A 14,947-nucleotide genomic window follows, 5' to 3' on the forward strand; every position below is an offset into this window, starting at 1 on the left:
TGTGGGGCTGTTGGGAATCACTGCATCTTGAAAGCAGGATGGCTTCAGACCTTCTGTTCCCTTCTTTCTTCCTTCCCATACCCACCCACACCCCAAACAGTCTTCGAGGTTAATGCATGCCTCTGCTGTGTGGAGGGGACCCCAGGAGGCTCACCACACACCAGCTGGTCCTATGGCAGCACGGGGCTCTACCCTCCCGCAACGGTGAGCCCCACCTGGGAGTACACCGATCCCCAGGCCTTAGAAGATTCCTATGCAAGAGGCACCGTCCTAGAGAACATCAGGACACAGCGACTGCGTCCGGACCTGTTGGCGCTGGGGCCTGCGGTGCCTTCCTCCATCCCTGTCCCCAGCAGTGCCTACGGGCCCCCCGACTTTCCTAGGAGCTTCTTTCCACCAACCAGAAGCCCCCCCAATCCAGCGGTCTATTCCTCCGCCAACCTCCAAGGAACCCTGCCCCTGTCCACCTGTGGTGAGGTTCCCCCAAAGGGACAGGGAGGTTGAGGAGGGGGATGGGGTCCAAGGCAAAGTTGGGCTGAGCCTGGTCCCTCTTGCCCCTGTCCACCTCACCAGAGCCCTGGGATTGTGCGCCGTGCAGGGTGGTTCTGAGACGCTGTGACAGCATGTGTACCAGGCACAGCGAGAGTCCGGCAGAGCGAAAGTCCGGCAGAGCGAAAGCCACTCCTCAGTGCCACCTGTGCAATGCCGGTGGTCAGACGATGACCAGGCACAACAAGCCCCAAAGGCGCCGGGTAAGAGCCCAGGCCGGCCTCCCCTCACCCAGGTACTCTGTTCTCACTCCGGGCAGGGATCTCTCTCTGCCCTCACACTCTATGAGAACCCACATGCCCCCTCCCTGCCCCATCCACTCAGGGACCCAGCTCTGTACAGCAGTGTCTACCCTCAGCACACCCTCGGGCTGCAAGCAGGCACGCCGTCCACTCCCTGCACAGCAGTTTTCATCCTTGGCTACACACTGGGATCACCGTGGGGCCCTCCCGAGATGGGTTGATTTACTTGGTCTGGGGCGCTGCCTGGCCATCAGGATTGTTTTCGACTCCCCAAGTGAGTCCAATGTCCGCCAACGCTGAGAACCACTGATGAAGCACCCCACGCCATTTGGAAAGCCCCGGGACAGGAGGCCATGTCCTCGCCCCTCAGAGCACCCTCAGTCTATGCCTTGTCCAGGAAGCCCTGCCTGCACCCTGACCCTCACCTCCTGGGTCCTCCACCCCCCCCAATGCACTGACCCTCACATTCTTGCTGCCCCCAGAAGGTCAGCAAGCGGGCAGGTGCCCAGTGCACCAACTGCCAGACAACCATCACGGCAGTGTGGCGGCTGAATGCCAATAGAGACCCCGTGTGCAATGCCTGCGGCCTTTATTACAAGCGACACCAGGTGCGCCCTGCCTCTTGGAGCCTGCCCCCTGCACCCCCATCCCACTAACCTGGCCTTCCTTCTCCTTTTCCTTTCCTGTATTCTTCCAATCTCCCTTTCTCTCTTCTCCCTGTTAACCTACTCCCTCCTCCTTCCCTATCACCCTTCTCTTCTCTGCACCTTCATCTCCTCCCTGCCTGTCTTTTCCCTCCTGCTCCCTTCTCTCTCCTCCATTTCTCATTTCCTTCCCCCTCCCCTCCAGCCCTCAGCTAGTCCTATGGCTAGAGGCTCCCTCAGCCTTTCCATTGCTTAGGGCCTCACAAGCTCATGACTCCTTAGGGCATTATCTGGGCCACAGCTGGGGCCTGCTCCCCTAGTCCTTGACCCAGTTCCCGACTCTGAAGGAGTGCGGTGGAGAGGGTGTCCCTGGTGGAGACACAGAGGCAAAAGTCTGAGGTTGGGGAACACTCATGGCCTCTCTTTCATCAGGTGAACCGACCACGGACCGTGCAGAAGGGTGGTATAAAGTCTAGAAAACCCAGGCCATCACAGAAAGAAAAGAAGCCAGTGTCGAGCCTGGGAGGCACAGGACCAGCGGATGCACCGGCTGGTGGCTTCATGGTGGTGGCTGGGGACAGCGATGGTGGGAATTGTGGGGAAGTGGCCTCAGGCTTGAGATTGGGCCCTCCTGATACTGCCCATCTCTACCAAGGCCCGGGCTCCGTGGCGCTGTCAGGGCCTGTCAGCCACCTCATGCCTTTCCCCGGGCCCCTGTTGGGTTCACCCACAGGCTCCTTCCCCACAGGCCCCATGCCTCCCACCACCACCTGCACTCTGGAGGCGCCACTCAGCCCATGAGGACACAGAGCATGACTCAGAGCAGGGGTAGGGTCCCTCTCGGTGTGGAGCCAGAAGTTTCTACAACCCAGCCTCTGGGCCCCCCACAGCTCTTGGTCTGGGCCATCAATGATGTGTAAAATAAATCATCAGAGTCCTGAAGTTGGAGGTGTGAGTCTGAGTGGGACTGAATAAAGAGCCGTGGTAGGTGGGGTGTGCAACGGTGCCTGTGGTTCTCTGGTGATGGCGTGAGTTCCTGTGAGACAGCACGTGTCACCCTTCATGATAATGGGTTATGATGTGCAAGTATAAGAGTGTACTAGTATGTGAGACCACGTGTGACAGCAACCAGGGTGTATGATACGGCGTGTACCTGCACACGTCATGGGCAGAGACAGTGTGGTGGCTGAATGCTCTGTGAGGTGGTGACCATGGGGGTGAGGTTCTGAGAGATGGTGTGCATGACACCAGACAACTGTGAGAAACGGGACACCAGTGACTGTATGAGAGGACGTGGGGGTATGTGTGCAACGGGGTGTGCTGAGGCAACATGTGAGGCTGTGCTCATGTGATTGTGCACCATGCAGGGTGGTTCTGAGACGGTGTGACAGCATGTGTACCAGGCACAGCATTTGCTCAATAAACATTTCCGGGATGCTCACCAAGGGCTGTGTAGGACGGAATGTGGAGACCTAGCAGTGTGACCTGAGGTACTGCGTGTCAGGAGGTCTTTGTGGGTCTGGCAAGGGCAGCACTTGTGTGCAAGCATGTGCATGTGAGCGTATCGCACATCCTGTGCCCTGTCACAGTGCCTCCGAGTGGCTGACAGCGTGAGCAGCTCTGTACACTTGCTTGTGGAGGTCTCAATCTATATACAGGTGCAAGTGAGGGGCCCACCTCCAGGGGACAGAAGACATGTTCAGGACAGGAATGGGAGGCCAAGAGTGGGGCTGGAAAGGCAGCCAGCAAGAAGGGCAGAGGCCGGTCTGCGACCGTGGGGTTGTCCATGGGCCCTCCTGTCACTCATCTCTTATCTCTCTCGGCCCAGCTCGGCCTGCAGCCCTGTGGGAAATGGTAGAGAAGGAGGGGGAGATTAGGAGGACAAAATAATCTCTAGGGGGGATATTTAGACCCCATAGGTGGTGAGCTCCCCACAGTGCCAACTGCCTCTCCAATGCACCCACTCACCTGGGATGTGTTCTTCCATGGAACAATCCCTCACACTGGAGCATGCACAGAGTCAGGTGACATCCTAACCCAGACAGGTTAAGCGTCTCTCCCAAGGCCACACAGCTGGTGGCACAGGGCTGAGCCAGGCTCCATGACTTAGCCCCCCACTGCCCAGAGGCTCCTAACCGCAAGCAGCCCTCTTTCCTGAGCGCTCACTGTGGTCAACAACAGCGGAAGGCTCAGGTGCTTTCCTTCATGAACAGCTGAAAAACTACTCTAGTCCGGCTGCTGTGGCTCAGTGGTTGAGCATCAGCAGAACAGCATCCCTTCAGCTCGTCAGCACACTGGCCCACTGAAGAACCACAGTAGTCCCTGCTCATGACAGGGATTGTCCAGAACTTCCCTGGCCGCTCCACAGAACCCTAGCCTCCTCATCCCGTGGGAGCCCCTGTCCTCGTCTTGAACAGAAACCTCTTGCAGAACCTGTGCTGGACAGGCCCCTGGACCCGCCGTGTTCAGGAGCCCCGGATCCCCAACTCCTATCAAAACGGCAGCCCAGCCTGGTTCAGGAGCCTCTCTGATACTGGAGCTCTAAGGGAACCCTTTCTCTAATCCACAGGAAACCCATCCTGACCCTGAGCAGGATCACCGGTCCTCACCTTCTACAGGAGGCACCCTGTCCTGCCACCACAGCACAGGAACCTCCGCCTTCCCTGGTGGCAGGACAGAGCCTGCCCCACCCACCCTTATAGAAATGCCTGGCCTGACCCTCTTCATGGGACTCCATCTCTATAGGAATCCTGCCTGGACCTTGGACGGGACAGCTCTGTCCTCACACTGCACTGCAGCCCTGCCGTCCAGGTAGCATTTTACAACCACTTGGCTCATCTTAAAATCTAGTTCTGAAACCACCTCCCGGACTCTGTCTGCAGAAATTCTCTCTTACCATTGATGTTTCTATCCCTCTCCCTTCCTCTCTGAAATCTTTAAAAATATATTTTAAACAAAGAAACCCCCATCTGTAAACTCTTTGGGAACCCTGATTGAGTTCAGGAGCCTTGCTTACATCATTGACAATGACCCCTGACGTCACTCTGCACAACAATCCCTACCTCACACGCTACCCCACAGAGTCCACAGGAACCTGCGATCCAACTCTCAATGTGAACTTCAATCTTGAACTTACATGGAAAACCTTTCCTGAATCTGTGGGAGGCACCTGTCCTGACCCCCTAACTTTAAGTCCAGACCTCATCCTATATAGGCACCGACAGCCTCACCTGGCACAGGACCCCCTGCCCAGACACTGTGCAGGGCTTGCTGACCTAACCCTGTGCTGGCTCCATGGCTCTGACCCTCTACAGGAAGCCTTGCCTATAACAGTGCTGGATTCTGCAGAAACCTTTCCCTGACTTCCAACAGAAATCCGTAACTGGACCTGTATCGGGAATCTCTGACCTGATCGTTCATAGGAACCCCTAAACTTGCCCTCTGGAAACACCCTCCTGACCCTGTATCGGAAGCCCTGATGTGACTCTCTCTGACAGCCTTGGTGTGGAAGCCTTGCCCTCCCCTTGTACAGGAGCCACTGTCTTGACTGTGGCTAGTGGCCACCACATGAAACAGCGTAGCTCTGGGGAGTCTACAGAATCCTGTAGCAGGCACTGCTATAGGCTTTTCAACCCTGCTCCCCTTTCTTCCTGACTCGCTCACTTTCCCAGCCTTGTTGCAATGTCAGGTGGACATGTGACAGTTCGGATCAATCGAGTGAGCAGAGTGGCAGATGCAACTTCCAGGCCTGGCCCACAGGAACCTCTCATGGGCCCTCTTACGAGCACTGGCTGGTGTTCTCAGTGGTTAGAGCATGGGCTTGTGCACTGAAGGGTCTCGGGTTTGATTCCCAGACAACGGCATGCACCTGGGTTTCCGTTCGATCCCCGCCCCAGTTGCAGCATATGCAGGCAGCTGCTGCCCTGGCTGTCCTGGCAGGGTTCCATGTTGCTGGGGTATCCATGGAGACCCTTAGCTAGGGTAGAACCCCACAAAGAAGCCATCTTAGAAATGGCCAGAAGCCTTCACGAGGCTCTGTGGATCACGTTCCCTGTGTATGTGCAGACCTGGGAACGTACATCCCCAGACTGCCTCATTGGGCATGAATACGGTAAGGAGGTGGGGGTGACCCTAGTTGAGTGGCCCATGGGGCTCCACAAAGTTATGCTAAAAGCCCATTGGGAAAAGGCTGCTGGTGGCTGCAGCTGCCAGAGTGACCACTGGGGCTCAGACCCAGGAGTCACCCAATGGCCAGCAGCTGCTCTGGCAACCTATGGGAAGGAAGGTGGGAAGGCTGGCCACCATGTGGGGCTGTTGGGAATCACTGCATCTTGAAAGCAGGATGGCTTCAGACCTTCTGTTCCCTTCTTTCTTCCTTCCCATACCCACCCACACCCCAAACAGTCTTCGAGGTTAATGCATGCCTCTGCTGTGTGGAGGGGACCCCAGGAGGCTCACCACACACCAGCTGGTCCTATGGCAGCACGGGGCTCTACCCTCCCGCAACGGTGAGCCCCACCTGGGAGTACACCGATCCCCAGGCCTTAGAAGATTCCTATGCAAGAGGCACCGTCCTAGAGAACATCAGGACACAGCGACTGCGTCCGGACCTGTTGGCGCTGGGGCCTGCGGTGCCTTCCTCCATCCCTGTCCCCAGCAGTGCCTACGGGCCCCCCGACTTTCCTAGGAGCTTCTTTCCACCAACCAGAAGCCCCCCCAATCCAGCGGTCTATTCCTCCGCCAACCTCCAAGGAACCCTGCCCCTGTCCACCTGTGGTGAGGTTCCCCCAAAGGGACAGGGAGGTTGAGGAGGGGGATGGGGTCCAAGGCAAAGTTGGGCTGAGCCTGGTCCCTCTTGCCCCTGTCCACCTCACCAGAGCCCTGGGATTGTGCGCCGTGCAGGGTGGTTCTGAGACGCTGTGACAGCATGTGTACCAGGCACAGCGAGAGTCCGGCAGAGCGAAAGTCCGGCAGAGCGAAAGCCACTCCTCAGTGCCACCTGTGCAATGCCGGTGGTCAGACGATGACCAGGCACAACAAGCCCCAAAGGCGCCGGGTAAGAGCCCAGGCCGGCCTCCCCTCACCCAGGTACTCTGTTCTCACTCCGGGCAGGGATCTCTCTCTGCCCTCACACTCTATGAGAACCCACATGCCCCCTCCCTGCCCCATCCACTCAGGGACCCAGCTCTGTACAGCAGTGTCTACCCTCAGCACACCCTCGGGCTGCAAGCAGGCACGCCGTCCACTCCCTGCACAGCAGTTTTCATCCTTGGCTACACACTGGGATCACCGTGGGGCCCTCCCGAGATGGGTTGATTTACTTGGTCTGGGGCGCTGCCTGGCCATCAGGATTGTTTTCGACTCCCCAAGTGAGTCCAATGTCCGCCAACGCTGAGAACCACTGATGAAGCACCCCACGCCATTTGGAAAGCCCCGGGACAGGAGGCCATGTCCTCGCCCCTCAGAGCACCCTCAGTCTATGCCTTGTCCAGGAAGCCCTGCCTGCACCCTGACCCTCACCTCCTGGGTCCTCCACCCCCCCCAATGCACTGACCCTCACATTCTTGCTGCCCCCAGAAGGTCAGCAAGCGGGCAGGTGCCCAGTGCACCAACTGCCAGACAACCATCACGGCAGTGTGGCGGCTGAATGCCAATAGAGACCCCGTGTGCAATGCCTGCGGCCTTTATTACAAGCGACACCAGGTGCGCCCTGCCTCTTGGAGCCTGCCCCCTGCACCCCCATCCCACTAACCTGGCCTTCCTTCTCCTTTTCCTTTCCTGTATTCTTCCAATCTCCCTTTCTCTCTTCTCCCTGTTAACCTACTCCCTCCTCCTTCCCTATCACCCTTCTCTTCTCTGCACCTTCATCTCCTCCCTGCCTGTCTTTTCCCTCCTGCTCCCTTCTCTCTCCTCCATTTCTCATTTCCTTCCCCCTCCCCTCCAGCCCTCAGCTAGTCCTATGGCTAGAGGCTCCCTCAGCCTTTCCATTGCTTAGGGCCTCACAAGCTCATGACTCCTTAGGGCATTATCTGGGCCACAGCTGGGGCCTGCTCCCCTAGTCCTTGACCCAGTTCCCGACTCTGAAGGAGTGCGGTGGAGAGGGTGTCCCTGGTGGAGACACAGAGGCAAAAGTCTGAGGTTGGGGAACACTCATGGCCTCTCTTTCATCAGGTGAACCGACCACGGACCGTGCAGAAGGGTGGTATAAAGTCTAGAAAACCCAGGCCATCACAGAAAGAAAAGAAGCCAGTGTCGAGCCTGGGAGGCACAGGACCAGCGGATGCACCGGCTGGTGGCTTCATGGTGGTGGCTGGGGACAGCGATGGTGGGAATTGTGGGGAAGTGGCCTCAGGCTTGAGATTGGGCCCTCCTGATACTGCCCATCTCTACCAAGGCCCGGGCTCCGTGGCGCTGTCAGGGCCTGTCAGCCACCTCATGCCTTTCCCCGGGCCCCTGTTGGGTTCACCCACAGGCTCCTTCCCCACAGGCCCCATGCCTCCCACCACCACCTGCACTCTGGAGGCGCCACTCAGCCCATGAGGACACAGAGCATGACTCAGAGCAGGGGTAGGGTCCCTCTCGGTGTGGAGCCAGAAGTTTCTACAACCCAGCCTCTGGGCCCCCCACAGCTCTTGGTCTGGGCCATCAATGATGTGTAAAATAAATCATCAGAGTCCTGAAGTTGGAGGTGTGAGTCTGAGTGGGACTGAATAAAGAGCCGTGGTAGGTGGGGTGTGCAACGGTGCCTGTGGTTCTCTGGTGATGGCGTGAGTTCCTGTGAGACAGCACGTGTCACCCTTCATGATAATGGGTTATGATGTGCAAGTATAAGAGTGTACTAGTATGTGAGACCACGTGTGACAGCAACCAGGGTGTATGATACGGCGTGTACCTGCACACGTCATGGGCAGAGACAGTGTGGTGGCTGAATGCTCTGTGAGGTGGTGACCATGGGGGTGAGGTTCTGAGAGATGGTGTGCATGACACCAGACAACTGTGAGAAACGGGACACCAGTGACTGTATGAGAGGACGTGGGGGTATGTGTGCAACGGGGTGTGCTGAGGCAACATGTGAGGCTGTGCTCATGTGATTGTGCACCATGCAGGGTGGTTCTGAGACGGTGTGACAGCATGTGTACCAGGCACAGCATTTGCTCAATAAACATTTCCGGGATGCTCACCAAGGGCTGTGTAGGACGGAATGTGGAGACCTAGCAGTGTGACCTGAGGTACTGCGTGTCAGGAGGTCTTTGTGGGTCTGGCAAGGGCAGCACTTGTGTGCAAGCATGTGCATGTGAGCGTATCGCACATCCTGTGCCCTGTCACAGTGCCTCCGAGTGGCTGACAGCGTGAGCAGCTCTGTACACTTGCTTGTGGAGGTCTCAATCTATATACAGGTGCAAGTGAGGGGCCCACCTCCAGGGGACAGAAGACATGTTCAGGACAGGAATGGGAGGCCAAGAGTGGGGCTGGAAAGGCAGCCAGCAAGAAGGGCAGAGGCCGGTCTGCGACCGTGGGGTTGTCCATGGGCCCTCCTGTCACTCATCTCTTATCTCTCTCGGCCCAGCTCGGCCTGCAGCCCTGTGGGAAATGGTAGAGAAGGAGGGGGAGATTAGGAGGACAAAATAATCTCTAGGGGGGATATTTAGACCCCATAGGTGGTGAGCTCCCCACAGTGCCAACTGCCTCTCCAATGCACCCACTCACCTGGGATGTGTTCTTCCATGGAACAATCCCTCACACTGGAGCATGCACAGAGTCAGGTGACATCCTAACCCAGACAGGTTAAGCGTCTCTCCCAAGGCCACACAGCTGGTGGCACAGGGCTGAGCCAGGCTCCATGACTTAGCCCCCCACTGCCCAGAGGCTCCTAACCGCAAGCAGCCCTCTTTCCTGAGCGCTCACTGTGGTCAACAACAGCGGAAGGCTCAGGTGCTTTCCTTCATGAACAGCTGAAAAACTACTCTAGTCCGGCTGCTGTGGCTCAGTGGTTGAGCATCAGCAGAACAGCATCCCTTCAGCTCGTCAGCACACTGGCCCACTGAAGAACCACAGTAGTCCCTGCTCATGACAGGGATTGTCCAGAACTTCCCTGGCCGCTCCACAGAACCCTAGCCTCCTCATCCCGTGGGAGCCCCTGTCCTCGTCTTGAACAGAAACCTCTTGCAGAACCTGTGCTGGACAGGCCCCTGGACCCGCCGTGTTCAGGAGCCCCGGATCCCCAACTCCTATCAAAACGGCAGCCCAGCCTGGTTCAGGAGCCTCTCTGATACTGGAGCTCTAAGGGAACCCTTTCTCTAATCCACAGGAAACCCATCCTGACCCTGAGCAGGATCACCGGTCCTCACCTTCTACAGGAGGCACCCTGTCCTGCCACCACAGCACAGGAACCTCCGCCTTCCCTGGTGGCAGGACAGAGCCTGCCCCACCCACCCTTATAGAAATGCCTGGCCTGACCCTCTTCATGGGACTCCATCTCTATAGGAATCCTGCCTGGACCTTGGACGGGACAGCTCTGTCCTCACACTGCACTGCAGCCCTGCCGTCCAGGTAGCATTTTACAACCACTTGGCTCATCTTAAAATCTAGTTCTGAAACCACCTCCCGGACTCTGTCTGCAGAAATTCTCTCTTACCATTGATGTTTCTATCCCTCTCCCTTCCTCTCTGAAATCTTTAAAAATATATTTTAAACAAAGAAACCCCCATCTGTAAACTCTTTGGGAACCCTGATTGAGTTCAGGAGCCTTGCTTACATCATTGACAATGACCCCTGACGTCACTCTGCACAACAATCCCTACCTCACACGCTACCCCACAGAGTCCACAGGAACCTGCGATCCAACTCTCAATGTGAACTTCAATCTTGAACTTACATGGAAAACCTTTCCTGAATCTGTGGGAGGCACCTGTCCTGACCCCCTAACTTTAAGTCCAGACCTCATCCTATATAGGCACCGACAGCCTCACCTGGCACAGGACCCCCTGCCCAGACACTGTGCAGGGCTTGCTGACCTAACCCTGTGCTGGCTCCATGGCTCTGACCCTCTACAGGAAGCCTTGCCTATAACAGTGCTGGATTCTGCAGAAACCTTTCCCTGACTTCCAACAGAAATCCGTAACTGGACCTGTATCGGGAATCTCTGACCTGATCGTTCATAGGAACCCCTAAACTTGCCCTCTGGAAACACCCTCCTGACCCTGTATCGGAAGCCCTGATGTGACTCTCTCTGACAGCCTTGGTGTGGAAGCCTTGCCCTCCCCTTGTACAGGAGCCACTGTCTTGACTGTGGCTAGTGGCCACCACATGAAACAGCGTAGCTCTGGGGAGTCTACAGAATCCTGTAGCAGGCACTGCTATAGGCTTTTCAACCCTGCTCCCCTTTCTTCCTGACTCGCTCACTTTCCCAGCCTTGTTGCAATGTCAGGTGGACATGTGACAGTTCTGATCAATCGAGTGAGCAGAGTGGCAGATGCAACTTCCAGGCCTGGCCCACAGGAACCTCTCATGGGCCCTCTTACGAGCACTGGCTGGTGTTCTCAGTGGTTAGAGCATGGGCTTGTGCACTGAAGGGTCTCGGGTTTGATTCCCAGACAACGGCATGCACCTGGGTTTCCGTTCGATCCCCGCCCCAGTTGCAGCATATGCAGGCAGCTGCTGCCCTGGCTGTCCTGGCAGGGTTCCATGTTGCTGGGGTATCCATGGAGACCCTTAGCTAGGGTAGAACCCCACAAAGAAGCCATCTTAGAAATGGCCAGAAGCCTTCACGAGGCTCTGTGGATCACGTTCCCTGTGTATGTGCAGACCTGGGAACGTACATCCCCAGACTGCCTCATTGGGCATGAATACGGTAAGGAGGTGGGGGTGACCCTAGTTGAGTGGCCCATGGGGCTCCACAAAGTTATGCTAAAAGCCCATTGGGAAAAGGCTGCTGGTGGCTGCAGCTGCCAGAGTGACCACTGGGGCTCAGACCCAGGAGTCACCCAATGGCCAGCAGCTGCTCTGGCAACCTATGGGAAGGAAGGTGGGAAGGCTGGCCACCATGTGGGGCTGTTGGGAATCACTGCATCTTGAAAGCAGGATGGCTTCAGACCTTCTGTTCCCTTCTTTCTTCCTTCCCATACCCACCCACACCCCAAACAGTCTTCGAGGTTAATGCATGCCTCTGCTGTGTGGAGGGGACCCCAGGAGGCTCACCACACACCAGCTGGTCCTATGGCAGCACGGGGCTCTACCCTCCCGCAACGGTGAGCCCCACCTGGGAGTACACCGATCCCCAGGCCTTAGAAGATTCCTATGCAAGAGGCACCGTCCTAGAGAACATCAGGACACAGCGACTGCGTCCGGACCTGTTGGCGCTGGGGCCTGCGGTGCCTTCCTCCATCCCTGTCCCCAGCAGTGCCTACGGGCCCCCCGACTTTCCTAGGAGCTTCTTTCCACCAACCAGAAGCCCCCCCAATCCAGCGGTCTATTCCTCCGCCAACCTCCAAGGAACCCTGCCCCTGTCCACCTGTGGTGAGGTTCCCCCAAAGGGACAGGGAGGTTGAGGAGGGGGATGGGGTCCAAGGCAAAGTTGGGCTGAGCCTGGTCCCTCTTGCCCCTGTCCACCTCACCAGAGCCCTGGGATTGTGCGCCGTGCAGGGTGGTTCTGAGACGCTGTGACAGCATGTGTACCAGGCACAGCGAGAGTCCGGCAGAGCGAAAGTCCGGCAGAGCGAAAGCCACTCCTCAGTGCCACCTGTGCAATGCCGGTGGTCAGACGATGACCAGGCACAACAAGCCCCAAAGGCGCCGGGTAAGAGCCCAGGCCGGCCTCCCCTCACCCAGGTACTCTGTTCTCACTCCGGGCAGGGATCTCTCTCTGCCCTCACACTCTATGAGAACCCACATGCCCCCTCCCTGCCCCATCCACTCAGGGACCCAGCTCTGTACAGCAGTGTCTACCCTCAGCACACCCTCGGGCTGCAAGCAGGCACGCCGTCCACTCCCTGCACAGCAGTTTTCATCCTTGGCTACACACTGGGATCACCGTGGGGCCCTCCCGAGATGGGTTGATTTACTTGGTCTGGGGCGCTGCCTGGCCATCAGGATTGTTTTCGACTCCCCAAGTGAGTCCAATGTCCGCCAACGCTGAGAACCACTGATGAAGCACCCCACGCCATTTGGAAAGCCCCGGGACAGGAGGCCATGTCCTCGCCCCTCAGAGCACCCTCAGTCTATGCCTTGTCCAGGAAGCCCTGCCTGCACCCTGACCCTCACCTCCTGGGTCCTCCACCCCCCCCAATGCACTGACCCTCACATTCTTGCTGCCCCCAGAAGGTCAGCAAGCGGGCAGGTGCCCAGTGCACCAACTGCCAGACAACCATCACGGCAGTGTGGCGGCTGAATGCCAATAGAGACCCCGTGTGCAATGCCTGCGGCCTTTATTACAAGCGACACCAGGTGCGCCCTGCCTCTTGGAGCCTGCCCCCTGCACCCCCATCCCACTAACCTGGCCTTCCTTCTCCTTTTCCTTTCCTGTATTCTTCCAATCTCCCTTTCTCTCTTCTCCCTGTTAACCTACTCCCTCCTCCTTCCCTATCACCCTTCTCTTCTCTGCACCTTCATCTCCTCCCTGCCTGTCTTTTCCCTCCTGCTCCCTTCTCTCTCCTCCATTTCTCATTTCCTTCCCCCTCCCCTCCAGCCCTCAGCTAGTCCTATGGCTAGAGGCTCCCTCAGCCTTTCCATTGCTTAGGGCCTCACAAGCTCATGACTCCTTAGGGCATTATCTGGGCCACAGCTGGGGCCTGCTCCCCTAGTCCTTGACCCAGTTCCCGACTCTGAAGGAGTGCGGTAGAGAGGGTGTCCCTGGTGGAGACACAGAGGCAAAAGTCTGAGGTTGGGGAACACTCATGGCCTCTCTTTCATCAGGTGAACCGACCACGGACCGTGCAGAAGGGTGGTATAAAGTCTAGAAAACCCAGGCCATCACAGAAAGAAAAGAAGCCAGTGTCGAGCCTGGGAGGCACAGGACCAGCGGATGCACCGGCTGGTGGCTTCATGGTGGTGGCTGGGGACAGCGATGGTGGGAATTGTGGGGAAGTGGCCTCAGGCTTGAGATTGGGCCCTCCTGATACTGCCCATCTCTACCAAGGCCCGGGCTCCGTGGCGCTGTCAGGGCCTGTCAGCCACCTCATGCCTTTCCCCGGGCCCCTGTTGGGTTCACCCACAGGCTCCTTCCCCACAGGCCCCATGCCTCCCACCACCACCTGCACTCTGGAGGCGCCACTCAGCCCATGAGGACACAGAGCATGACTCAGAGCAGGGGTAGGGTCCCTCTCGGTGTGGAGCCAGAAGTTTCTACAACCCAGCCTCTGGGCCCCCCACAGCTCTTGGTCTGGGCCATCAATGATGTGTAAAATAAATCATCAGAGTCCTGAAGTTGGAGGTGTGAGTCTGAGTGGGACTGAATAAAGAGCCGTGGTAGGTGGGGTGTGCAACGGTGCCTGTGGTTCTCTGGTGATGGCGTGAGTTCCTGTGAGACAGCACGTGTCACCCTTCATGATAATGGGTTATGATGTGCAAGTATAAGAGTGTACTAGTATGTGAGACCACGTGTGACAGCAACCAGGGTGTATGATACGGCGTGTACCTGCACACGTCATGGGCAGAGACAGTGTGGTGGCTGAATGCTCTGTGAGGTGGTGACCATGGGGGTGAGGTTCTGAGAGATGGTGTGCATGACACCAGACAACTGTGAGAAACGGGACACCAGTGACTGTATGAGAGGACGTGGGGGTATGTGTGCAACGGGGTGTGCTGAGGCAACATGTGAGGCTGTGCTCATGTGATTGTGCACCATGCAGGGTGGTTCTGAGACGGTGTGACAGCATGTGTACCAGGCACAGCATTTGCTCAATAAACATTTCCGGGATGCTCACCAAGGGCTGTGTAGGACGGAATGTGGAGACCTAGCAGTGTGACCTGAGGTACTGCGTGTCAGGAGGTCTTTGTGGGTCTGGCAAGGGCAGCACTTGTGTGCAAGCATGTGCATGTGAGCGTATCGCACATCCTGTGCCCTGTCACAGTGCCTCCGAGTGGCTGACAGCGTGAGCAGCTCTGTACACTTGCTTGTGGAGGTCTCAATCTATATACAGGTGCAAGTGAGGGGCCCACCTCCAGGGGACAGAAGACATGTTCAGGACAGGAATGGGAGGCCAAGAGTGGGGCTGGAAAGGCAGCCAGCAAGAAGGGCAGAGGCCGGTCTGCGACCGTGGGGTTGTCCATGGGCCCTCCTGTCACTCATCTCTTATCTCTCTCGGCCCAGCTCGGCCTGCAGCCCTGTGGGAAATGGTAGAGAAGGAGGGGGAGATTAGGAGGACAAAATAATCTCTAGGGGGGATATTTAGACCCCATAGGTGGTGAGCTCCCCACAGTGCCAACTGCCTCTCCAATGCACCCACTCACCTGGGATGTGTTCTTCCATGGAACAATCCCTCACACTGGAGCATGCACAGAGTCAGGTGACATCCT

The 14,947-nt window shown here is 57.3% G+C and overlaps 2 protein-coding genes across 2 annotated transcripts in view; both read left to right on the forward strand.

The window, feature by feature from the left end:
- Nucleotides 1-2,236, forward strand: part of LOC308511996 (erythroid transcription factor-like) — a gene marked incomplete at both ends in the record, with an annotated part of 68,555 nt that extends 66,319 nt beyond the window's left edge. Inside the window, 2 exons of the mRNA XM_081081799.1 lie at nt 1,274-1,399; nt 1,868-2,236. Coding sequence (XP_080937925.1) covers nt 1,274-1,399; nt 1,868-2,236 — 495 coding nt within the window. The remainder of the gene's footprint in view (nt 1-1,273; nt 1,400-1,867) is intronic.
- An 11-nt stretch (nt 2,237-2,247) lies between these two features.
- Nucleotides 2,248-13,714, forward strand: LOC308511997 (erythroid transcription factor-like; the record flags this gene model as incomplete). Its single annotated transcript, XM_081081800.1, has 3 exons — nt 2,248-2,268; nt 12,752-12,877; nt 13,346-13,714. The coding sequence occupies 3 exons, from the start codon at nt 2,248-2,250 to the stop codon at nt 13,712-13,714; spliced, it is 516 nt and encodes a 171-aa protein (XP_080937926.1).
- Nucleotides 13,715-14,947: the final 1,233 nt, after the last annotated feature.

Source organism: Myotis nattereri (genome assembly GCF_964212035.1).
Source record: "Myotis nattereri genome assembly, chromosome: X".
NCBI lineage: Eukaryota > Metazoa > Chordata > Mammalia > Chiroptera > Vespertilionidae > Myotis > Myotis nattereri.